This window comes from Bubalus bubalis, chromosome 12 (assembly GCF_019923935.1).
Source record: "Bubalus bubalis isolate 160015118507 breed Murrah chromosome 12, NDDB_SH_1, whole genome shotgun sequence".
Taxonomy (NCBI): Eukaryota; Metazoa; Chordata; class Mammalia; order Artiodactyla; family Bovidae; genus Bubalus; species Bubalus bubalis.
The window spans coordinates 7,318,422-7,345,231 of NC_059168.1; the positions used below are offsets into that span (position 1 = coordinate 7,318,422).

General features: G+C 43.8%; 1 protein-coding gene across 3 annotated transcripts in view; it reads left to right on the top strand.

The window, feature by feature from the left end:
- The window catches only part of TMEM182 (transmembrane protein 182), a 65,974-nt gene that overhangs the window by 22,999 nt on the left and 16,165 nt on the right, over positions 1-26,810 (top strand). The window contains exons 4-5 of one of the 3 annotated variants that reach the window (XM_025260777.3): positions 6,941-7,078; positions 23,484-26,387. In XM_025260777.3, the coding sequence (XP_025116562.1) occupies positions 6,941-7,078; positions 23,484-23,704 (359 nt within the window). In that variant the 3' untranslated portion in view covers positions 23,705-26,387. Of the gene's footprint in view, positions 1-6,940; positions 7,079-23,483; positions 26,388-26,810 lie in introns of those variants that run through there. The other 2 variants (XM_044925722.2, XM_044925723.2) reach the window with 2 other exon arrangements.

The following is a 26,810-nucleotide window of genomic DNA, read 5'->3' on the forward strand; positions in this document are numbered from 1 at the left end:
ACAAGGACCCTTGTGACCTCCCTCCTGCCTTTTCTCTCTCTCACCACTTCCCCAGCACCTTCCCTCTCTATGCTCTCACACTAAGCTCCCTGCACACAGCCCTTTCTTCCTTGATTTTTGCTCATGCTTTCTGCTCTCTGCCTCCATTTCTTGTATTCCTGCTCTCCCGTTTAAGAGGCACTTCCTCCAAGGAACCTTCTGTCATATGCCGAGACTGGGTCACGTGCCCTTGTTTACTCCTGGGCGGTGTACCACGGGATCCTGCCTTGCACTTGGCACAGCTGCGGTCATCTGACTGTGGCTTTCACTCCCAGGAGACTGCTTGGTAGCACATGTTGGACATTTTTCATGGCACACCACCAGTATGTACTTATCTAGCACAGTGCCTGGTACACAGTAGATTTCTTAGTCCGTGTTTGAGCGTGGGTGAAGGAAAAAGTGGAACTTAATTCAATTGTTAATCGCTTCTTTTGTTGGTATTTTATGATAAAAATAGAGGAGAAATATCAAATCATTTTAGTGCTGTGCAATTCCTAAACTAACTTTTCTGAGAAAGAAGTAGAGAAACTACTTTTGAGTCAACTCCCTTAGAGAAAGATTCCTGGATGTAAAGTTGTGACAAAAGCCCATAAAATTCCTCAGAGAAATGTGTGTCTAGGGTATTACAGATTTTTGGAGGCAAATCATCTGAAAGATATGGGCTCAGGGGTCCTAAGAAACTTACAACAGAATATTCACCATCAAGTAAGCAAGGATTTGCTATACTTATTTTCAATTGTCTGCCCAAAGCTTCGGGTAAACAGGTTCATATTTAATGTTTTAAAAGTATTGTGAATAAAGGGATCCTAAGATTGTTCCTTTTCTGGCTCAATATGAAGGACGGCAGGTCTTCTCAGGAGTAGACCTGACTTTTTAAGAGGGAATCCATTAATGAGGAAATCTGTCTCTCTGCTGGCAGTGTTAGAGTTCGGCAGGGTCACCTACAGAAGTTCCCAGTGTTCTTGATCATTTCTGTGCCCTGGGTGTTGGGGAGTGTAGGAAGGACAGTGACACAGTCCTTGGTGCTCCTAGCATCTAGGTGTTCACATCTCCCCACTTGATTGCTCAGCTCTTCTCTTCCTGTGCCTGCTTCTCCCTAGCAGTGATTCCAGTGATAATGGCCCCCTCCAGTCATCGTGATCAGAGGCCAAGACCATCGAGTGGTTGCCATTGTGAATGCGTGTGCTTCATTCTTTCCCATGGTCATTAAATATCTCGCCAACCTTGACTGTATATATTGAGATTTCAATGGGGCCTGAGTGATAAGTTAGCAATCATCCACCTATTCGCATTTTGTTGAGCATCCATTGCATGTCAGGTATAAAGCTTTCCCTAGAGTAGGAAAGATGGGCCAGACTGAGTCTTTGCCCTGCAGGAGGGCCCTGGTCAGCAGTGGATGTGGGACTGTAAAGAAGGACAGTGCAGAGTGCTGTCCAGTGATGGGCAGGCTTCGGGAACTCTGACAGAGTGTGAGGCCAGGCTCCTCTCCACGCTGACCTGCATTAGCTCTTTCAGTCTTCTTAAGGGCGTGGTGGGATGGCTGTCAGTGTTATCGCATTATAGAGACAGAAAAGACAGATTGACAGAGGAAAGCTTGACGATTATGTGTGCTCACCGAGGCCTTCATAGAAAGGCGAGACCTGAAGAAGCTGATAGGCCTGGGAACTTACATATCTTTTTAGCAGAGTGATGAACGTGGAGATGTGACAAGACAAAGGAAAAAGTAATTTGAGCCTGGGTTGTAAACTGTGGGAAAGTGACCAGGAGAAATATATGAGAGAAACTAACAGAAGAGATGGGTTGTTTTGGTAGGTTTGTCTGAAGACCCATCGTTATGCTGACTTGCATGTCTTCTTCATGGCCGTAAAATGCCTCCTCTGGAGGTCCTCATTTCTCTGAAGTTTCTCCTTCCTTCGGTCAGAGAAGGAAAATTCCTGCAAGTGTGTGTTGATTCTGTGTGCATTGGCTCCCACTTGACCCCAGCTCACAGTAACCCTGGTACCAGCCTGGCATGTGTGGGGGTGGCTTGTTCTAATGTCCTTCACCTGGCTTTTGAGAACCTTGGCTTCCTCCCTACCACCACCTTGAGGATGCCAGAAGGGCACCCCAGACAGTGACTAGCGACTGTGGGTGTGCCCCAGCTCTCCTGGTGAGAGAAGCCACGCTCCTCGCGTAGGTGTCGGGGCCTTTCCCAAGGTCACAGCCGCCGCAGGCGGGGTGGCAGGGGCCCCGCCCCCCGAGGCACCTTCTGCCTCTCAGCTATTCCTTCGCAGCCAGGTTTACAAGAGGAAAGGAAATAAACTGTCGGGCCTCTCAGTGTTCTCTTTGTCCTGAAAGTCCACGGCCTGGGCAGAGCACGTGACTTGGCACATCCTCCGCTGTGGCGCTCAGACGGCCGCGCCGGGCAGCCTGTTTTTCCGCTCCGGTGCCGGCGTCTCTGTATTTTTAGACCCGCCCGACGTCGCCAAGGCAAGTGGTGTGTGGAGATGCAGGGCCGGCTTGCTGGCCTGAGCAGCAGAAGCGGCTTGCCCGAAGCTACCGCAGCATATGCCGCGGGCCCTCATTTGCCGACGAGGATGGGGAGGGGGTGGCAGTGCTTTTTTTTGGCTTCATTTTAGAACGGCTTACAGCACTTCACACTGTCTGTGCTCCAGGATGTGTCGAAACACAGGACTGGCTTTCTGAACTAGCTTCGTGAGGTGTCTGAGGCAAGACCGCAAGCTTTGGAAAATGAACACCACTGAAGTTTATCTTGAAACTGCAAAGACAATATTTACGTTTTTATAGACACAACAGAATAATTAATCAAAACACTACAGATTTGGAATCCTGATCATTTGGATTGACTTTCCCCTCTCTGCGCTGTGTATGAAAGAGGGTTTGTTGTGTAAATTAAAATATTACAAAACCCAGTCGAGGTGTCTTGGTACCTTAACCGAACAGTCTGTGTGGAGTACAGACCACAGCCCTGAAGACAGCCTTTGTCCTGCTGGACTCTCACCACCCCAACAGCAGAATCACTAAAGCTCAGGGTACCTCTGCCGCCCTCCCCTCTCCCCACCCAGCCGCAGCCCCCACCTGGAGGCTGTAGTAACTGCTTCACTTGTTTGCCTTGGTCTGTCCTTTCTCCTGCCAGTTCATTCTCTGTCCATCTACAGGAATGATGTGAGTGTGTTAAGTTGCTCAGTCGTGTCCGACTCTCTGCGGCACAATGGACAGTAGCCCGCCAGGCTCCTCTGTCCCTGGGATTCTCCAGGCAAGAATACTGTAGTGGGTTGCCATTTCCTTCTCCAGGGGATCTTCCCGACCCAGGGATTAAACCTGAGTCTCCTGCACTAGCAAGTGGATTCTTTACCATCTGAACCGCCAGGGAAGCCCGTGAAAGTAATACTGTAAGGGTGAAAGTTTAATTGATTTAGGAAAATAAACTGAGTACTTCAGGAGAACCATTTCTATAACCTCTGTTGTTAGTTATTTAACGACAATGTCTGTTGTTAATTATTCATCCTTCTCCTCATTACAACACCCAACCAAGGACCACTTTGTTAGGTTAGTTCACCAATTCATTTAGAATTAACAGAACTTCATTTCTTTGAAAACAGTAGTTAATTCTGGCCTCTCACAAATTGATTCGGATGAAGCTTTCCTTTAATTAATCCCAATTGTGATGATGTAGATTACATGTAAATCTATGCATATTGTGTATCTTGCTTCATGTTCTAAGGAATTAATAGAAATTCAATATCATTTAAGTTTAGCTTTGAATTGTATTTAATAGTAGAAATGGATTTTTAGAGGTGTTTTCACTTGGCACAGTTCAGAGCTTTCAGAGACAGAACTTGCAGTTTTTAGGGGCTCATATTAAGAACAAGGAAACAGATTGAGTATTCTCAGAGATACATTCAAGATCTAGGAGTCTTAAACCAGAGAAGGCAATGGCACCCCACTCCAGTACTCTTGCCTGGAAAATCCCATGGATGGAGGAGCGTGGTGGGCTGCAGTCCATGGGGTCGCGAAGAGTCAGACACGACTAAAGCGACTTAGCAGCAGCAGCAGGAGTCTTAAACAGTATATAAATCACTAACCAAACAAGAACATTCTTTAAACTTTTTAGTGTCTATGTACTAGAACAGAAAGCTTGCCCTATCCTAGATCCATGAGGTTAATAGATATCTTTTAAATACTAACTACATTGTTGACAAGAGCATTTTATTACAAAGCATGTAAAAATAATAGTAGGAACAAATATTTTTGATTCTTTACTGCATGTAACTACTTTTCATGTATGTTTTCAATCCTTCCTGTAAACTTATTTGAAGGATAGTGCTTTCTGGTTTAGAAAACTGTGTTCTATCAGAGTCACACAGCTAGTAATCGCTCAAAACACATGCAGCGTAATTCACTTCATGTTGAAAATTCTCAGATCGCCTCAGTTTTACTTCAGACAGTGAAGGAACTACCTAATTCTGAGACGATTCTTCATTACAACCAAACATTTCCATTCTGGAATCGCAGTGTGCCACATATGCAAACTAGGTAATATAATTAGCTAAGAAACAGGAAGTTCCAAGAAATTTTGAAATAGGCTGAGAGTTGCGCACTTTGGAACACTGAAGCACGGGCAGAAATAAAGGCTGTGGTGATTGCCGTAAGGAAGTTCACTTGGAAGCTGTGTCTGTATGGTCACAACTCTCCAGGCAGCCACGACCCCCTCCAAGAAGTACCAGTCTGTTGCTCCTGCGTTTTCCCAGGGACTGAGAATCCAAAGTCAGACGGTTGGTTGTGCTAGAGCAAACCAGGGCAGGAAGTAGCAGGTATCAGGGTGAGCAGTTCTTGGGGGCGTTTGCCCCCCATTTCCCTCTGGCTCTCTTTTGCTCTCACCCTCACCAGATGCTTTCTCTCTCTTGCAGTTCCTCTGATATCGTTAGGAGTCATTTTAGGGGCTCCAAAGAGCTCCAGTACCCAGAGCTCTCAGTCTCAGTGCAGAAAAGAGTTCAGCAAGAGGCAAAGTGACAGATAAGAAGTGATTTCTTAGAACAGGTTAGTTGTGAGCTTTATAAGCAGACAAGTGAGAAATGCAGTACCCTGGAACTTACTGGGCTACAGTTTCATAATCAAAGGAGAAGTGGGGAGGGGGAGAAGAGCTTCTTTGTTTTTCTTGAATAGATGTCATGCTTCCATCAGCAGTTCCTCGTCAAGGTTGAGCAGGCGAGTATTCTTGTCTCTGCATGGTAAAGCTAGGTCCACAAATTATTGTTTTTGTGTGTGTACAGAACGTGTCCTATGGGTCACTAACTTCCTGAACTCACTGGACAGAATGTGGGGTGACTAACACCTAAGTTTAAGTAACTGTCAGTGGTGAATACTCGGGTCACTCTGATTCCAAAAGCTGTGTTTCTCTACTGTACTATGCTTTATAATTTGCCATGCTCCACTTTCCCCGGACCACCGCTTATTGACATTTATACCCCGCTTGCCACCGAACCACCTCCTAATAGTGCAGTAAAGGAGGTGCATGAAGGTGTAAGCTGTGAGGCTCCTCTGTTACCTAGTAACTCTGGTCGGACAGGGAAGGCAAAGGTTTGTCTCAAAGCCTTCCGTCTTACTTCCCACAGTCAAGTCGACCAGTACTTTCCTGCTCTGTGCCCCGAGGAGCTGGAGTACAACCACAGAGTGCCTCCTTACACAGTCAACCCAGCAGCGTGCCTCACAAGGCACGTCGGCGTGTGAGGTGAAAGCCTGCCCTTGTGTTCTTGCCTTCAAAACCCAGTTACTCACACAAAATGTAAACTTCCTTTTCCTGTTTAACTGCAGTGGCTCCTCTCCTCAATATTCCATCTTCCCATCCTCTTTCCTCTTAAAGATTCCAGTTGATTTATATATATATATATATATATATATATTTTTTTTTTTTTTTTTGGCCAGGTGGGCTTGTTGAGAAAAATCATTCTTTACTTTCTTATGAAGTTTCTGTATTTTCATAAAAAAAGTATAATTTCCCCAGTATGTGGTGCTATGCTTTCCCTCATTTACACATGTAGGAATTTGTTTTTGTGTTTTAGCCTTTGGGAAATGATGAATTTGTTTAGTGGATCAGTAATGATCCCACTCAAAAATGATCATTAGAATTCCTCTTTATTCGATTACTATATGTCACCAAATCTACTATTTATTTATCACCAGCTGCATCTATTAATTCAGACTTACTGACCCTTGACTAAGAGACCACTCTAACTTTTCATTTTAAATCTTTCTAAGAATAAATATTAATAGAAAGTAGTAAGTCTTAAAAATATCTTATTTTAAATCTCAGTCTATACAAACCTTTTTTTTTTTTTTTGGCTTTACTTGTCATTTTTATTACCTTAAGACTATTTTCCACTAGAGTCACGATCTAAACAAGAGCCCACTTTTTTGTTAGGAAACTGGGGGGACTGTTACCAGCTTCTCAGGGATCACTGCAGTACAAGCATCATCTTGGCAGGAAGTAAGAGGCAGTGTTTGTGGATGTGAATGCCTTTTTATGTCTTTGTCCATTTGGTGTAAACTCCTGTGTGTGACCCATCTGGGAACTTGCTCAAGAGGAGTCTTTCTAGAACTCTGCGTGTTCCCATTTCTAAATGGATAAGCTGGTCAGAAAAAGAGCTCCCAGAGTATATTAAGCTTGTGCGTGGTGTAAATACCAAGCTTGTGTTGATAGAAGTTCGGCATCATTGAATCCAAAGTCATCTGGTGAGGCTTCGTTTCAAAGATAACTCAGGACCACAGCCTGGGAGGCTGCCCAGCAGTGCTGGGGCTGAAACTAGAAACACAGAGAAGAGAGAAACTTACTGTGCGACAGTCTGCCGTGTTCACGATCTAAGCGTGCCTGACTCTTCTCCTTTTCTCCTGGGACCTGCAGTTTACCGCGGCTTCTGGGCAGTCCTGATGCTTCTGGGGGTGGTCGCCGTGGTGACTGCAAGCTTTCTGATCATCTGCGCAGCACCCTTCACCAGCCACCTTCTCTACAAAGCCGGGGGAGGCGCCTACATCGCTGCAGGTACGTCCAGCGTGAAGGCTGTGATTTCTAGCCGTGGAATACATCTTTGTATTCTCCAGTTCTGGTTTCACAGGTGAGACTTCTAGGAGTTAGTAATATGCTAATATACACATACAGTATTTCCTGAGTGCTGCCTGGGCGGCACACACTTTTCCAGGGACTTTGTGTTTTCCATTTGCTCATTGTATCCAGGTTCTGTGAATGAAGACAATAGGCAGGGAAGCTCTGCTGTAAGAGCCTTTTAATCTCCCTTGTCCTGTTAAAGTTCCACCTGTAAAATGGGAGTCACAACACATCTGTCTATAACATCTGAATGTTTGTGAAGCCTCTTGTGTGTGCCTAAGAAGATAGCCTGTTAGGATATTACAAACCCTCATGATTTGTTTATCTCAGCTGAAAATCCATTTTTTCTACAACATCATCATTCCATTTTCATAACTGTGGTTCATATGTGTTATCTAAGCACCTTCTCTGTAAAACCTGCATTTAAAATAAAATAGTTATTTTAAACTAAAATAGTCAGCTTTCCAACTAGTCCTTCTAAGTGAAGTCGCTCAGTCGTGTCCGACTCTTTGCAACCCCATGGACTGTAGCCTACCAGGTTCCTCTGTCCATGGGATTTTCCAGGCAAGAGTACTGGAATGGGTTGCCATTTCCTTCTCCAAAGCATCTTCCTGACGCAGGGATAAAACCCAGGTCTCCTGCATTGTAGGCAGACACTTTACCATCTGAGCCACCAGGAAAGTCCACCAGTCCTTCTAAGTCCCACTGAAATGATCATAGTACAAATAGAAAAATAACTCTATACTTCATAATTCCATTAGAGCGAATCCCTTATTCAAATCCTAAAAGTTGATGCTGTGAAAGTGCTGCACTCAATATGCCAGCAAATTTGGAAAACTCAGCAGTGGCCACAGGACTGGAAAAGGTCAGTTTTCATTCCAATCCCAAAGAAAGGCAATGCCAAAGAATGCTCAAACTACCACACAATTGCACTCATCTCACATACTGGCAAAGTAATGCTCAAAATTCTCCAAGCCAGGCTTCAACAGTACATGAACCATGAAATTCCAGATGTTCAAGCTGTATTTAGAAAAGATAGAAGAATCAGGGGTCAAATTGCCAACATCCATTGAATCATAGAAAAAGCAAGAGAATTCCAGAAAAAAATCTACTTCTGCTTTACTGATTACGCCAAAGCCTTTGACTGTGTGAATCACAACAGACTGTGGAAAATTCTTTAAGAGATGGGAATACCAGACCACCTGACCTGAGAAATCTGTATGCAGAGTTTAGTTCAGTTCAGTCGCTCAGTTGTGTCCGACTCTTTGTGACCCCATGAACTGCAGCACGCCAGGCTTCCCTGTCCATCACCAACTCCCAGAGTTCACCCAAACTCACGTCCATCGAGTCGGTGATGCCATCCAACCATCTCATCCTCTGTCGTCCCCTTCTCCTCCTGCCCCCAATCCCTCCCAGCATCAGAGTCTTTTCCAATGAGTCAACTCTTCGCATGAGGTGACCAAAGTATTGGAGTTTCAGCTTTAGCATCATTCCTTCCAAAGAACACCCAGGACTGCTGTCCTTTAGAATAGACCGGTTGGATCTCCTTGCAGTCCAAGGGACTCTCAAGAGTCTTCTCCAACATCACAGTTCAAAAGCATCAATTCTTCGGCACTCAACTTTCTTCATAGTCCAACTCTCACATCCATACATGACTACTGGAAAAACCATAGCCTTGACTAGATGGACCTTTGTTGGCAAAGTAATGTATTTGCTTTGAATATGCTATCTAGGTTGGTCATAACTTTCCTTCCAAGTAGTATGCAGAGTACATCATGTGAAATGCCAGGGTGGGTGAAGCACAAGCTGGAATCAAGATTGCTGGGAGAAATATCAATAACCTCAGATATGCAGATGACACTACCCTTATGGCAGAAAGTGAAGAGGAACTAAAGAGCCTCTTGATGAAAGTGAAAGGAAAGTGAAAAAGTTGGCTTAAAACTCAACGTTCAAAAAACTTAAGATCATGGCATCTGGTCCCATCACTTCATAGGGATGCAAATAGATGGGGAAACAATGGAAACAGTGAGAGACTTTATTTTCTTGGCTCCAGAATCACTGCAGATGGTGACTGCAGCCATGAAATTAAAAGATGCTTGCTCCTTGGAAGAAAAGCTATGACCAACATATTAAAAAGCAGAGACATTTCTTTGCTGACAAAGGTCTGTCTAGTCAAAGCTATGGGTTTTCCAGTAGTCATGTATGGATGTGAGAGTTGGACTATAAAGAAAGTTGAGTGCTGAAGAATTGATGCCTTTGAACTGGAGAAGACTCTTGAGAGTCCCTTGGACTGCAAGAAGATCCAACCAGTTCAGGATCCAACCAGCATCCTAAAGGAAATCAGTCCTGAATATTCATTGGAAGGACTAATGCTGAAGCTGAAACTCCAATACTTTGGCCATCTGATGGGAAGAACTGACTCATTGGAAAAGACTCTGATGCTGGGAAAGATTGAAGGCAGGAAGAGAAGGGGACAACAGAGGATGAGGTGGTTGGATGGCATCACTGATTCAATATACATGAATTTGAGCAGTGTCAGGGAGTTGGTGATGGACAGGGAAGCCTGGCATGCTGAAGCCTATGGGATCGCAAAGAGTCGGACATGACTGAGTGACTGAACTCAACTGGAATCCCTTATATGCCTTAAAGCGGAGCATATTCTTCACCAAATATATTTTCTCACCCAAATCACACTCTACTGTCATTTCATTCAAAGGTCTAGTTATGGTGTATATTTTCCCATGATCTTCCCAGAAATAATCTCCCTCTACTAAAATGTGTAAACCTTTCTTTCTTCTTCTTTGCTTTTCCATCTTTTTAAACCTTTCTTCATAAAGGGAATATGTACTAGCATATTCCTTAGGGAATATGTCCAGTACTTACATTATGGGCAACATGATTGTTTTAAACTCAGAGATACTGTGATCCTGGGTTTTGTCTTATTAGAGAATTGTGTTTTTGTGTGTTTGATGGTCATTTTTTTTTTATTTTATAATTTGTTTGAGAAAATTGTGTATCTAAAGAATTAGTTTGGTTGAGGACTCTGAAGAAAGATGAAGCATCTGATTCATATTTGACCAGTAGGTTTTCTCACTGGCTGCATTGGGTATGGGGCTGAGGTCCTCTTGGCTCAGGACTTTATGTGAAAGGGAGGAGTCAATGTGTTCCAGGAACCTAGTCCTGAAAGCCACTCAACCAGACAGTTACAAGAAAGCTTCAAATCTGACTTTTAATTTCCTTCACAGACCAATTATTTACTGTTTGTGCATGGCCATTTATTTCCTAAGAACATAAGGAGGTATTCCATTGAATGAGATTTTTTAAATTACAATTTTTTTTTTATCAGTTGGACAGTAAAAGTGACGTTCTCAGGAATACCTGAAACTTACTGTCTAGTAGCAATTTCCACCATGAGACACATCTTTTAAAGCAATTATGGGGCTTTAATAAATCATCCATAAGCCTGAGTGTTATTGAGAGACAAACTTTAAAAATCTTTCAGTTGTCTACTATTTGCACCCTCAGATATTGTAATAGGCAATTAATACTGTCAGAGTTGGAAAGGGAAACTCACAGACTATTCTATAGGGACATTAGGAAAATGTGCTCTGATCACTAGGTTTTGGGGGCAGCCAGGATTTTCCTGTACTGTATTAAACATGGAACCATGCATGTAGTCATTTACTGAGTTAAACTGGATCGAATTTATCTAGCTTTCTGTGGTTAGAGATCACGTTTTCAAAACGAAGAGTTCTCATCCCAGGGGGCAAGTATTCCAAAACCTCTCCTTTTCAGGGCTTGCTGATCACTCCAGACCTCCCTGTTTCCCCATGCCAACTCTCCATGCTGGGCCTGGCAGTCGGGAACAGGTGTGGCCCGGGCCCGCAGTTGCCGGAGCTACTTTATACACACCACAAACAAGACACTCTCTCTTTATTTGGACAGACGGACTTGAGAGGGTGGAACCGCATTCCGACGGGCCTTGCTGGTGTGTGCACGCAGAAGGCCTCTGGTGTCAGCACGCAGGCTGCTTGGGCACATCCCACGCACGGCCGTGGCGTGCTGACGTCACAGCTGTCGGTGTGAGCAGGGGCGGGGTCCGCGGCCTTCCTCGCGCTCTGGCCGCGGCTCAGGCAGAGTCTGAAGGCCCGGTGTCATCACTCCCCGCTCTGGGCCAGATGCCTCCTCCGGCCGGGCCATGTGTTCCCCACGGAAGTTCAGTTTCGGACCAAGTGCGAGGTGATCGTCAGGACGTGACAGCCCCCGAGTCTGTTTAAGTGAGTCTCTGCCACACCACTCCAAGGCCTGAAGAGTTGCTGAGCTCTCTTCCAATGTGAACTCCGTGGGGCAGCTATGGAGGGCTGACTCACGGCTTCTCCACACCCTGTGATACCCGATATGATAGGAAAGATGTCGGAAGGCGTGGCATTAAAAAACATTTGAATTATGTGGAGAAAATAATTGTGTGGCTGAGTGTCCTAACGCCGGCCAAAGCGACATCAATGCAGGAATTGCTGTGGATGAGTAAGATCCCTGAGTGTACAGGAAATGATGAGGACAGGGTTTGGGATGTTCTGGGACACTGATATTGGGTGATAATCCATCACAGCTAAAAATAGTATTTTATCAGTTTATCAGGGTGTAAAGAAGGCTGAGTGCCAAAGAATTGATTGTTTTTAATTGTGGAGAGTCCCTTGGACCTCAAGGAGATCAAACCAGTCAATCCTAAAATCAACCCTGAATATTCATTAGAAGGACTGATGCTGAAGCTGAAGCTCCAATACCTTGGCCACCTGATGCGAAGAGCCACCTATTTAGATAAGACCCCGATGCTGGGAAAGACTGAGGGCAGGAGGAGAAGAGGGCAGCAGAGGATGAAATGGTTGGATGGCATAGTCGATTCAATGGACATGAGTTTAAGCAAACTCCAGGAGACGATGAAGGACAGGGAAGCCTGTTGTTTGCAGTCCATGGGGTCACAAAGAGTCGGACACGACTCAGGACTGAACAACAGGGTAGAGAAATTTCTCTTCCATAGTTAAAATCACCTTTTCCTGAATGACAACCTGGGATTATATTTTTTTCTGCTGGATGTAGAGCGCCACAGAGTCTCACCTGGGTCGAGAGGGCTGGGAAACTTCTGAATCTTGGCTAAATGCCTTGTTAGCATCTCATGTTGGTGAGACTGCACACTCGTAAGTCAGAGGAACATCGAAGCCCACACTCCAGGCCCAGGGTATGCTAGCCAAAGGAAAGGACACCTTGGCAGTGCAGTGAGTCCTTTGGAAGGTGATGGCGGCCAAGTTGTGGCCTGACTCCTGCCCCATTCAGTGACCGCAGGGCACATCCTTTCCTTGTCCATTCAGCTGTTTCACACGCTGCCCTGGCTCACCAGGGACGTGAGTGGAGTGAGTGGGGTGAGCTGTACAAACCCCCTGCCACCTGTGGCAGACACCCTGAGCATGTCCTTCCAGTCTGGAGGACAGTGCTTTCTAAGAGGGTAGGGATGGGAGCCCCTTAAAACGGGTCAGGGGGGTAAGTGGATGTGAAGGGAACATGACATTCTTCTTCAAGAGGGTAAAACTGACTCAGAAGCACATCGGATTTGTGAAGTGTTTTCTTATTTCCTTTAAAAGATCAGTGGAATTTGTAGTAGTTCATGGTGAACCACACTCATTTCTAGAGAAAACACAGATGTGATGGATGCATACTGCAGGAGACATTTTTTACTGTAATGCCAGAAAAAGTAGCTCCTAGAATCCCAGGGACGTATGTTGGATATTCACTCTCCTTTGGCTGAGATCAAACATGTGGCTCTCAGGAGGCTCAGGGATCATGCCCGGCTCCTCCCATCTTCCTCCAGATAAAGCCAAATAGTCAGAGCGGAGGAGAGTGTGGAGAAAACAGACCAAGAGCAGGAGGGATCAGGGAAGAACTGCTGATGGCCTGGAGGCAGGCGTTCTCCACTTACAGGCACACACACCTCTCTGAGTGCCCCTGCCCTCTCCAGTCCCTGTAGTGAGACCCAGACTATAAATAGCCGCTGCCCCGGGGGAGCTGAGGGGACCTCCCCGTGAGGGAAACTGGCCTGGAGGGCCTGCAAGGGCTTGCCCGTGGCTTTGCTAAAGTTTCTATCTTCTTAGCAGGCAAGAAGTGGGCTTTCAGAGGAAATCAGAAGCATAACTTCTCAGTATGGAACCAAATATACACCAAAGTACAGGACTTGAGCATTTTATTCAGGGTTCTGGTCTGTTGGAGGTGGGCGGTGGAGGGAAATAGTGATGAATAATAACTAGGCATTGCTGATCTGTCAGGCAGATGTACTGTTGAAGGAGAATTAGTGTCTCGGATTTTCCGGAAATGCAGAATGGCTGCTCAGCTTTTCCTTGTGCTCAGTCCAGAGTCTCAGGTGTGCAGGTCTGCCTTCTAAGTAGGGACAGAGGAACCAGTGACTCTTATGTTTCTAAAAGTACCTGTTTTTGTACACTTGCTTTGCATCTTCAGTTGTCACATTTGGGGATTTGTCTAGGAAAATCATCGTGTCGGATTCTGATACTATTCTCATGGGGAATTTTAATGTCCTCAATCTGACATTTTTTTTTTTTTTAATAAATACCAAGTACCAGAGTAAGTCAACCTTGGCTGGTATTAAATAGGGAAGAGCTTAGAAGAGTTGTTATTTACAAAAGTACTTTAAAGTCAGAATACTTTTCTTTCTCAGAAGCATCTTTGAAAGTTTCCTTTATCTCCACGTTGCTTCTCAGCTGAGATTTGTGGCACAGACTGTTAGAATCAGACTTGCCCTGTCTTGGTTTTGAATGGGAGTCAATGTGGTAGACTCAGGCACACCTCGAAGAGATGATGGGTTTGCTTCCAGACCCTTCTCTGCTGTAATCCATTAGTGTGCAATACCGTTATGTCTAAAACATGGTTGAAATAGTGTGAGGATGGCCATGATGTGACGCAAAGTGAGCAAAAGGTGTGTGGAAAAACGGTGCTGACAGACTCACTCGGTGCAGGTTGCCACAGACCTTCACTTCACTACAAAATGCAGTACCTGAGACGCACAGTCAAGTGAAGGGCAGTAAAACAAGGTCTGCGTGTATGTGACACTAAAGCGAAGGGACAAGTCCCCGGAGGAGGAATTCAAAAAGGACGCATCACAGTCAGTTTAACCTCTGAGCCAGATGATGGCTGCAGAGGGGAGGCGGGTGTGAGGGGGAGAGAGGGGTCACCCCTGCCCCCACCACCCCAGCCTTGGCGGGTTGCACCATCCTCGCTGGGGACCATCTGGACTCTGGTCAACTCCTGCCCAGGTGAATCGAGGATGTGAGAAGCCTGCTCAGTAATAGCTTTGGTGGAACGTTTTTGAAAAAAAGCTTCAATTTGAAACTTGGATAAGTACATGCTCCCCACCCCCTTTTAAAAGATGTATCTGAGCTGAGAGCTAGAGTAACAGGCCTGCAAATGAATGCACTGAATAATTAACCTCCAGCCTGAGGAGTCTTAAACACGTCAGGTAACAAGACTGTCTGGCCTATAAATAGGATCTCTGGTTTGGAGTGAATTCCGCCAAGGTGGACGGGCAGAGTGTGTTTCCATCTGCCTCATTTTCCTCTTCCAAAGTACGTGCATCATTAACGGCTACTGTTTACTCGGTACTGTGAGGGGTTTAATTTGTTTCCGAATATTCGGTTTCATTCCACACCCTTTCCCCACACTGTCATTTGCTGGAAGATAACTAGTAGTGAGTGGACAAGGCATATTGCTTTCTTCACTAGATTATGTTATGTTTTCTGAGGCCTTTTTTCCCTTCACATACACTTTCTTTGTAGAAGAGAAGCACATGAGGTATAGATGTGTCTGAATGATCAGATCGACAGGGGCTGGATTTTCCTAGGAAGAATCTCTGCTTCCTATGACCAAGGGGCTGCTGTGGAGGGGAGGGAGGCTTGCTTGACTGGACAGTGGAAACAGAAAACGTCCTTAATACGACTAAGCTCCAGTCTGGATTCACCTGATGCGCTTTCTGAAATATCCCCTAGACGGGGGCTGTGATGTGACGGGCGCCACCTGGTGGAGGATTCCAGCAAGGCCCGGGCAGACACGTGAAACCACCTTTTCCCTCTCTGCTTCCATGAAGTCTCAGAAAGGAGAATCTACGGCAAGCTGCTTCTCGTGCCTCTTGGCCCGTCCTGAAATAGTCCTGTCACATGAGAAGCTCTGACCCTTCAGAAGGTTTCGGAGGATGATATTTCTAGCCACAGCAAGAGCGTACGCCAAAGCTCAGTGTTGGCTATGTGCTCGTCCTTTCTGGGGCATCTTGCTCCTGGAGTGCTTTCCTCTGTTCATTTCTCTTATTGCTCTCTTCGGTGGGCACCTTGCGTCATCTGTATTTTACCAGTGATGAATCGGAGACACAGAGACGTTAGAAACATGCTCAGTGTTACTCAGCTACTAAAGTTTAAACTTTCTAAACAGTGAACCTGAACCAGGGTAGACAGATTGCAGCCCTGTGCTCTTCAACCACCAAATACTTCCTGAAACTCAGTTACCATCAGCAGACCCTTCCTCGGCCTTAAATGAAACTGCTTCTCAGATCAAACCCCTCACTACTTATGAGTAGATATGGATATACGTGCACAGTCATTCTCTATCTATCAATCATTGTTTCACAAGAGAGTACAGAGTATTGAGACTTCCCTGGTGGTCTAGTGGTTAAGACTGTGCTTCCAATGCAGGAGATGTGGGTTCAATCCCTAGTCAGGGAGCTAAGATCCTGCATGCCATGGGGAATGGCCAAAAAGTTTAAAAAAAAAAAAAAGAGAGAGAGAGAGTACAGAGTATTGAATATAAAGGATGTTTAGTGTCGGAAGTTATCATGCCAATCTAAAAAAGTAGTAAGTATTTGAAAAATCTGATAGATAATACCCAATGCATAGGTTTCATTGACTAAAGACATTAGACCAGAAAATGACCTTTGTACAAAAAAATGCTCTCCTCACCACACGGCCAATAAGAAATCCGCCTTGTTCTTGATATGCCATAATTATTTGTCCATTTATTTGTTTTATTATGATCACAAAGCTTCATGGGCTTTGGGACCAAAATTTGATTATGCCTCCAGTAAGCTATTTTAACCTAACAGAAGCAGAGGATATCAAGAAGAGGTGGCAAGAATACATAGGAGAACTGTACAAAAAAGATCTTCACGTCCCAGATAATCACAATGGTGTGATCACTGACCTAGAGCCAGACATCCTGGAATGTGAAGTCAAGTGGGCCTTAGAAAGCATCACTACGAACAAAGCTAGTGGAGGTGGTGGAATTCCAGTTGAGCTATTTCAAATCCTGAAAGATGATGCTGTGAAAGTGCTGCACGCAATATGCCAGCAAATTTGGAAAACTCAGCGGTGGCCACAGGACTGGAAAAGGTCAGTTTTTATTCCGATCCCAAAGAAAGGCAATGCCAAAGAATGCTCAAACTACCGCACAATTGGACTCATCTCACATGCTAGTAAAGTAATGCTCAAAATTCTCCAAGCCAGGCTTCAGCAATACATGAACCGTGAACTTCCTGATGTTCAAGCTGGTTTTAGAAAAGGCAGAGGAACCAGAGATCAAATTGCCAACATCCGTTGGATCATGGAAAAAGCAAGAGAGTTCCAGAAAAACATCTATTTCTGCTTTATTGACTATGCCAAAGCCTTTGACTATGTGGATCACAATAAACTGTGGGAAATTCTGAAAGAGATGGGAATACCAGACCACCTGACCTGCCTCTTGAGAAATCTGTATGCAGGTCAGGAAGCAACAGTTAGAACTGGACATGGAACAACAGACTGGTTCCCAATAGGAAAAGGAGTACATCAAGGCTGTATATTGTCACCCTGCTTATTTAACTTATGTGCAGAGTACATCATGAGAAACACTGGACTGGAAGAAACACAAGCTGGAATCAAGACTGCTGGAAGAAATATCAATAACCTCAGATATGCAGATGACACCACCCTTATGGCAGAAAGTGAAGAGGAACTAAGAAGCCTCTTGATGAAAGTGAAAGTGGAGAGTGAAAAAGTTGGCTTAAAGCTCAACATTCAGAAAATGAAGATCATGGCATCCAGTCCCATCACTGCATGGGAAATAGATGGGGAAACAGTGGAAACAGTATCAGACTTTATTTTTTGGGGCTCCAAAATCACTGCATATGGTGATTGCAGCCATGAAATTAAAAGACGCTTACTCCTTGGAAGGAAAGTTATGTCCAACCTAGATAGCATATTCAAAAGCAGAGACATTATTTTGCCAACAAAGATCCGTCTAGTCAAGGCTATGGTTTTTCCTGTGGTCATGTATGGATGTGAGAGTTGGACTGTGAAGAAGGCTGAGCGCTGAAAAATTGATGCTTTTGAACTGTGGTGTTGGAAAAGACGCTTGAGAGTTCCTTGGACTGCAAGGAGATCCAACCAGTCCATTCTAAAGGAGATCAGCCCTGGGATTTCTTTGGAAGGAAAGATGCTAAAGCTGAAACTCCAGTACTTTGGCCACCTCATGCGAAGAGTTGACTCATTAGAAAAGACTCTGATGCTGGGAGGGATTGGGGGCAGGAGGAGAAGGGGACGACAGAGGATGAGATGGCTGGATGGCATCACTGACTCAATGGACGTGAGTGTGAGTGAACTCCGGGAGTTGGTGATGGACAGGGAGGCCTGGCGTGCTGTGATTCATGGGGTCGCAAAGAGTCGGACACGACTGAGTGACTGGACTGAACTGAACTGAAGCTATTTTATGAATTTTTGTTAGACTTCAAAAAATAGAAATATAAAATTCAATTGGAGAAAAGTTATGCTTTCAAAATGTATGACCTAATTTAAATATAACTTCATTTAAAACAATTATTACCTGAAAATTGGCAATACTTTCTATGCCTGCTAAAATCACTGTGGCAAGTGGGTTTGAAATATAATACACTTATCTCTCAAGACAGCTATTGCTTATGTTTTTATGAATTTCTTTTTGTAGTTAAGATTTTTCCATAGTATTAGTGCTTCACTTGGTGGGTGGACCAAATCAATAATTGTTGTTGTTCAGTCCCTAAATCGTGTCTGACTCTTTGTGACCCTATGGACTGCAGCACGCCAGGCTTCCCTGTCTTTTCACTATGTCCCGGAATTTACTAAAACTCATGTCCATTGAGTAGGTGATGCCATCCAACTATCTCATTCTCTGTTGCCCCCTTCTCCTGCTGCCTCCAGTCGTTTCCAACATCAGGGTCTTTCCCAAGTGTTGGCTCTTTGCATCAGGTGGCCAGAGTATTGGAGCTTCAGCTTCTGCAGCAGTCCTTCCAATGAGTATTCTGGGTTGATTTCCTTTAGGATTGACTGGTTTGATCTCCTTTAAGTCCAAGGGACTCTCAAGAATCTTCTCCAGCACCAGTTTGAAAGCATCAATTCTTCATTGCTCAGCCTTCTTTATGGTCCACCTCTCACATCCATACATTATTGATCCATATATCAATAATATTGCTGATATCCCATCAATAGGAGATGCATCTCTCTGGGTGTGAACACACGTCCTCTCCTCCCACCCCACCCCCACTACATTCACTTTCCAGCACACGTAGCCACACACTTCCACCACACTTTTTTTTCTTCTTTTTTCATACATTTTGTTTCTTGTTTTGATATATTTTCAAACTTACAGAGAAATGGTAAGCCCCTTCACCCAGAGACTGCCTTCAGATTTTTCTGATTTTCCCAACAATATCTATTAAAGAAAGCAAAAGAATCGAGTCCTGGAACATGCCCTGTGTTCAGATGTGTCATCTGAGTATCCATCAGACCAGAGTAAATCCTTCTTTGACCTTCATGAGCTGGGCTCTTTCGAGGAGTACAGGCCTGTGGTTTTCTGGAACGTTCCTGAGTTGGTCTGCCTGATGCTTCCTCAGTACTGGAGGTTCTTCCCTTTCCGCTGCAGCAGCACAGCCGTTACATTGTGTTCTCACTGAATCTCTTGAAGTGGTAAGTGACACCAGTCTGTCATGTCCCTGGTTTTACCAACTTTGATCCCTTGAGTAAAGTGGGATTTGCCAGGTTTCTTCATTGTAAAGTTGCTGTTTTTCTTTACGACTAATATGCGTTTTTGTGGGAAGAGACTCTGAGCCAGTGTAAACATTTATTTCCCATCTGAATTTCATCCACTAGTTTTAGTATCCATTTTTGTTTCTTGCCTGAATTAATTCTGACTTAAATGATCGCCTAGCGGTGATTTCTGATCCAGCTCTTCCTTCTGTATTTATGTCAGCATTCTGAATAAAAGGCATTCCCATCTCCCTACTTAAATTTATTCACTTGCTTATTTTTATCTCTGTGGGCTCTTGGATCCCTCTTTTGTTTGATGAGATGTAATAGGCTGCTATCATTATTTGTTTAATAGTCAAATATTCTTAGAACTGGCTAGGAGAAGCCCCAAAATGTGTTTTCTGAACGCCCACACTGTTCTCTGAGCATACCTGTACTTTTTTGGTATAACATGATGTTCCAGATTTGTCTTGTACTTTCTGTCCCAGCCTGGACTCAGCTGTTTCTCAGAGATGCCCCGAACCCTGTGTTTAGAAGCCGAGATCTGGATGCCCGGTGTGCTCTGTGGAACTGGGGTGGTGTTGCTGCTAGACTTTCACAGGGAACAGCCGGGAAGTATAGCTAGGCACACACATGCACAAAGGTGTGTGCACACATTTGCCTCTGTATCCATTCATTTATCCATCTATCTAAAACCACAAATTCTCACCAACACATTCAATTCTAAAAAAACACCATAGAGTTCATTCTAGCTTTCCCCCCTTTTCAAATTTGTGACTCCCTTTTCAGGAGTGAAGAACCTGACTCCAGTTCACCTCAATATATGTATGTGAATGATCAGTCCCGCTGTAAGCAATGGTCTCCTGACTCTTCTTTTGGCTACTTACTTCAGCAGCCCCCGTCATAAATTTTTGCTGCCATATTAGCTAATCTGTTGGCTTTTGGTGTAAATACTGATAGTTTCCCCAGGTTTGTTTGTTCATTTTACTTCTGTTTGTCTGTCTGCACACACACACACACACACACGACACTGGCGATGTAATGGGTTATGAAGAGTAGGGAAGCACTGTTTTACCCCAGGGGTATAATCATAAGCTGATCTGTTATGAAGTAAATGGACTATGTCTCCAACCAGTGAACAAGACTGTATTGATAGAAACCACTATTATTCGTTGCTTTCAGGGTATAATTGCTCTTTAAAGAACAGCAGTGATTAAATGTAACTGAATTCTTCCTTATTATGGATCGTCTGCATGATGTCCTACAATACTTTTTAATAATTTTATTTATTTATTTATTATTCTTGGCTGTGCTGGGTCTTCACTGCCACCTAGACTTTTTCTCTAGTTGCGGCAAGCGGGAGCTACTCTCTAGTAACGTGAGAGAGCTTCTCATTGCTCGTGTCCTCTCTGGTTGCAGAGCATGGGCTCTGGAGCACATGGGCTTCTATAGTTGCAGGTCCCAGGCTCTAAAGCACAGGCTCAGTAGCTGTGGCGCACGGGCTGCGCTGCTTCACAGCGTGTGGAGACCACCTGGCCCAGGGGTCGAACCCATGTCTCCTGCATTGGCAGGCAGGTTCTTTACCACTGAGCCACCTGGGAGGCCCTACAATACTTTAAAAAATATAGTCTAAATTCAGTAAGTTTACAATTCTTGAAGAAAAGATGTATAGAGCTACTAGTTTTTCATGAAGGAAACTTTTTAAAATTAAAATACCTGAAAGCAAAAGAGATTCACGTGATGCAAGGAAGATTATATATATACACACACACACACACATATATATATATATACACACACACACATATATATATACACACACACAAATATATATATAAACAAATAATAAAAAGTGGTTTGCAATGTGTTTGCCTAAGGCAAAGGGTATGCAGATGACCAAGCCACACCTTTACATTAGCAGAGCACATGTCTGTGTATTTGCTGAAAAAAAAAATGCATTGAGGGGCTCAGAGTTGCTAGACAACACATGGCCTCACCATATTGTTGTCACAGTCTGGGGCATGGCTCTGCGAGGAGCTTGCTGGCCGGATCCGGCTTCACCGTGTCTTTGCGATCCGGTTGTTGTGCAGTGATCAGACTGCTCTGTTCTGTGCTGCAATGATTACATTCACGTGCAGAAGGCAGAGCGAAGGATGGTTCTTATTAGTGAAGCCGTTGTGTTGACTCTTCACAACTCTGTGGCTTGTATCATGATCAGGGTGAAGTTTCAGCTCTGATGATGACATACTTTGACATAACGTGTGGGCCCTTCCTCTCAAGATTCTTTATGAAATTGCTGATCCAGGAGGGTGAGGACACCTAAATACTTCAGGAACATGGTTAACTCCACAGGAGCGATGGATGGCTAGGCTTGTAACCCATGTTAAATCTTCTCTCCATGTTTCCCAGCCTCTGCTCCTGATCACAGGGTGGTGCTTACCTTTCAGACAGACTAGCAATTAGAATGTGGAGCTTTTATACCCGATAGTTCAGTTCATTCATTCAAAGAGTACAGTAGATCCCTAACAAGTTTGGATTGAACTTTTGGACAAATAACAAGTGACCTCAGGTATATTTTTGTTGTTGTTCAGTTACTAAGTTGTGTCTGACTCTTTGCAACCCTGTGAACTGCAGCATGTCAAGATTCCCTGTCCTTCACTATCTCCCAGAGTTTGCTCAAACTCATGTCCTTTGAGTCAGTGATGCCATCCAGCCATCTCATCCTCTGCCACCACCTTCTCCTCTTGCCCTTAATCTTTCCCAGCATGAGGGTCTTTTACAATGAGCCGGTTTTTCGCATCAGGTGGGCAAAGGATTGGAGCTTCAGCATCCAGCCCTTCCAGTGAATCTTCAGGATTGATTTCCTTTAGGATTGACTGGTTTGATCTCCTTGCTGTCCAAGGGACTCTCGAGAGTCTTTTCCAGCACATGATTCGAAAGCATCAATTCTTAGCACTCAGCCTTCTTTATGGTCCAGCTCTCAATATCCACACATGACTGCTGGAAGTATATTTTGCTTTGGGACAAATTCGTGTGTGGGGACCTGTCCCTCATTCAATAGTGAATCAGCTCAGCAGCTCTCGAGACTGCAGCTCAGTGCAGCAGTTGCACCTCCTTCTAATGTCATGGTAACAGTCACATGGAAAAGCATGTGCTTAGTAGTAGTCTCAGATTTCCGCATCATAAAGCTCTTCTGTCTTGTTATTTGATAAAGTCAAGGGTCCAACACTATGCTACTTCTCTGCCCTTATAATCCCAACAGTATTTTTGAATAGGTGGATTGCAGTTTTATATTGAAATGGTTCATAAATTATATTGAAGGTTTAGTAATTTCCCTCCCTCCTTTCTTTCTTTCTTCCTTTCTTTTATTTAATAAGGCTCTTGATCGCAAATCCACAGAAAGTTTGTTAAAGAGTCACATATGTTCTTTTATATTAGTTCAGTGCTCCCATCTCTGTTTTTTTTCTGGTACTTACTTACTTGGCTTCTGTTTTCACTGTCACATTTACAGCACCAGTTAGCTGTAATTATAAATGTTACATTGTTATAACAATAGTCAGAAAGACTTTGAACTAAAAATCAGCTAGGAAAGCTACCAGCTGAGTTTGCATAAACTTGAAACTGGGGGTTCAGAGTACCTGTTTCATGAGTATGTTGTACATGTTGAAAGAAATAACGTATAACAATGCTCATCACAAATGAGACATACAATAAAGACGAATAAATGTTGGAAAGTAAATTCTGCTAGGCAGGGCTTCCCTGGTGGCTCAGACGGTAAAGAATCTGCCAGCATTTGAGGAGACCTGGGTTCAATCCCTGAAGATCTCCTGGAGAAGGGAATGGCAACCCACTCCAGTTTTTTTGCCTGGAGAATCCCATGGGCAGAGGGATTCTTGCCTGGCGGGCTACAGTCTACGGGTCCCACAGAGTTGGAGATGACTAAGTGGCTTCCATAATAGCACAAGGGATCTTTGACTCTTAGGTTCGCAAGCACCTGATGTGGCCCCTGGCACACGGTGAGCGCTCAGTCAGCACAGGTCAGCCACTGTCCTTGTTCTTCTGCAGCTCTCACCCTCAGTGCCCTGAACACTGAAGATAAGTGATGTGCCTAGGAAGCGTGCAGTAGTAGGTCTGACATCAAGTAGGCAATTTAGCTAGAGTTGCGTTCTCACAGTTTTATCATCGGGCATGTGACTGGTCTGCTAGCACACTCGGGCAGACGTCTTCAGAAAGGCTAAAGGTGTCTTGTTCTGTCCCCTCAGGCGTCCTGTTTGCCCTGGTGGTGATGCTGTACGTCATCTGGGTGCAGGCAGTGGCCGACTTGGAAAGCTACAGACACAGGAAAATGAGAGACTGCTTGGATTTCAGCCCCTCTGTGCTCTACGGCTGGTCGTTCTTCCTGGCCCCGGCGGGGATTTTTTTCTCCCTGCTAGCTGGATTACTGTTTCTGATTGTTGGACGGCACATTCAGATACATCACTAGTCAGACTGCTGCCTCCAGTGTCTCCCTGAATGATTTAAAACAGAGGTTTTTTTTTTTTTTTTCCATTTTGTCTCCATGATCCTGGCATAGAATGAGTTGATGTAACTTGTTAGTTGCTATTTGAATTAGCCATTGTGATTTTCTCTCATAAGAGGGTCCTAGAACTTTCCAGGTGCTTCGGTCTTGTCTAAGTGCCCTCAGGAACCTAGTTTGCAGGTAACATGGGCCTTATACCTTTCACCATACTTGGAGTTGCAGGTAACAAGGGCCTGAAAGTGCAAAATACCATCACCAGGGTCAAATCATGATTTGATTTAAGCCTCCTTCGCATTCACTTCTGCTGCTGTTAAGAATAAATCTTGGGAGAGTAATTATGAACAACAAACAAATGTTGTCAGAAAATTAACTCTGCTTCTTTTATCTGTACATAAATACCCACGTACACAGGTAGCAGCGCCTGTGAGCAGATTATTCACCACTTAAAAATAGATCAAAGTTGCTCCCTTAGCAGGAGCCACACAAACTCATCAGTTAGAATGGGCCCCCACAAAACCAACCTGTATTTATTCTTCTTTCTTAACCAAAATTAAGTTTGGTTATGTTAAGTTATTCATTTAATTGTGCATGCTTATATAAATCTTAGGCTATATTTAAAAGAAGCAAATCTCTATACCAAATCACAGATAATGCAGATTGGATTTTTCATGAACTGAAAGGGGCTTAATTGTATATGGAATATGGTTGAAACTATGTAAAAACCAAGTGCCTGTGCTTTGTACATAATTCTATTTGATATTTTAAAATTCCCAGCTAAAAATTATATTGCTAATCTGTCCAGCATGTGAAGATTTACTGATGAAATGTGTTTTTAATATGCACTCACTATAAACGCCCAAAATGCTTCCAGATGAGGGTGATAATAGTCTTGCTTTATTAAAGACTATGAAATGTTAACTTTCCCCAAGATCTTATGGGTTGTAGCTCTTCCCACCATTTGATGCCCTTCCCTGTTGTCCCTCCCTGACTTCAGCTTGACAGCAAGTACATTAGCATTTACGGATCTGCTATTTGCTTTAACCTCCTGGAGGAAAACCTGGGGGGGTGGCCATGTAGGAATGATTATATTCACTAGAGTAGACATTTTGCATATCAAAGATGTTTGTTTGGCACTAGTTTTGATGGAAATCGCATCCATCTGAGAAGCCTAGGTCTAATTTGCATTTTGGAAGCCCCCTGGCAGAGGACTCGCCTAGTGAAGGCACAGAGGCCCTGAGTGGTGTACGGACTGACGTGTTCCAGACACAACACTTTACTCTGCAGCTGCTGCAGACACCAAGGGCTTGAGTCGGAGGCGGCCGGAAGGGTGACCCCTTAGAAGCCGAGCCTAGGGTGGGACAGAGGCGCTGGTCCCCCGGTGCCTCACCCCCTAGTCCCCAGATTGTCTCTTCTCTGCACACCTTGTACTTTCCTTTAGACCTGGTTTACTGGGAGGGTGCTCTGGGGGGGAAAAATGAAGGTCTGAGGTGTATGTGGATCACGGGGCATTTTAGGGGTTACGTACCGACCGGGCTTTCCTGTTAAAAAAAAAGAAAGAAAAGACTTCAGGTCCTTAACTGGTTTCTCAGGAGGTTTCAATTTTATCATACACGTTTTCCTGGTACTTTCCTTTGTGTTCTTCTGTTTCATTTTTATATTGCTTCATTTATTTCTTTGCTTTTGGCCTGATTATTACAAAAAATAATTATGGGTTCTGTTATGCACGTTGACTGTGATATTACGTTGTGGCATGCTATTAAGTTTTCCAGACGATGCTAGATGTATTTGATTAACTCATGGCATCTGTAAAAACAATTCCTTTTGGTAGAACTTTGGAATGGAGCCTTTTTCTAGTGTATTATACGTCATTAGAATTTCATGTGCAAGCTGTTTTTTTGTGTGTTTTTTTTTTTTTTTTTTAGTAAAGGTTTGAATATTTGTAGTTTTCAGATGGTTAGTCTTACTTTCTAATATTTGTGTGACTACCATACATTTATCTTAGGGTAACTGGCTGAATATCTGATGTACATGAGACTTTTACTCAGATCCACACTTTGGAAGTAATAGTTGTAATGCACTGATCACATTAATTCAAGTATATTGCCTGATCTATTTCAGCAACAATCCATGGAGGAAAGGTGAGTTGTATTTACTATGTCAATGAGTAAAATACACTTATATATTCTTGTAACGGTCTTATATCTGATGTGGGATAGTATGCTTCGTTTTATTTCTCTATTTAGTGTATTGATTTATTTCCAAATCTTTCAAAGTTTTAAAAATCTTTTTTAAGAGAATTGAATTTGCATCTTGAAGTTACAGTTCAATGAATAAGACAGCTTCTTGGTGACACCTGCAGAAAGAGTGAGGTAAGAGGAAAGTGAGGTGTGACCTTGGACTCTGGTGGAGACTGTTCTCTCCTTCTCCTCTTTGCCCAAGCAGTTTAGTTCAGTCCTGTGACAGGGAACACAGGAAACTACTGGGAAAACCCTACAAAGATGCTGAATGAAGATTTTAATTTGGGATTGAAGGTATGCTGTTAGCTAATACTGTTAAGTGTACTGTTACTGGACACTGACTGCTTTTATGACTAATCTATGAAATGTATTTACTGAATTTGAAGATTAAATCCACTTATAAGAGTATATTTATGTGATGGAAGAGGTGTCAGTGCTTGGTAATTATCGATTATCAACGTGTGTGTGTGTGTTTGTGTTACGTCTGTAAGTTTGTTTTTGTGGGTTTTTTTCCTACTGCTCTCTCTCCACTTGACCTGACTGACTATTGTGTTACGTCTGTAAGTTTGTTTTTGTGGGTTTCTTTTTTCCTACTGCTTTCTCTCCACTTGACCTGACTGACTGCTAGCACAATCGGCAGACCATCTCAAGGCTGCTGGGAATAGGGGCCGCATCATATGCTTGTAGATACTTAGTTTTTGATCGATTGATCAATACAGCATCATCAGTACAGTTTATGATGTCTAATACTTTTGCCTGTCCACATGATAGCATGACGTTTCTAATTAATGCAGTTGCTTCATAATGTTGCTGTCTTAATCATAAGATGGTGA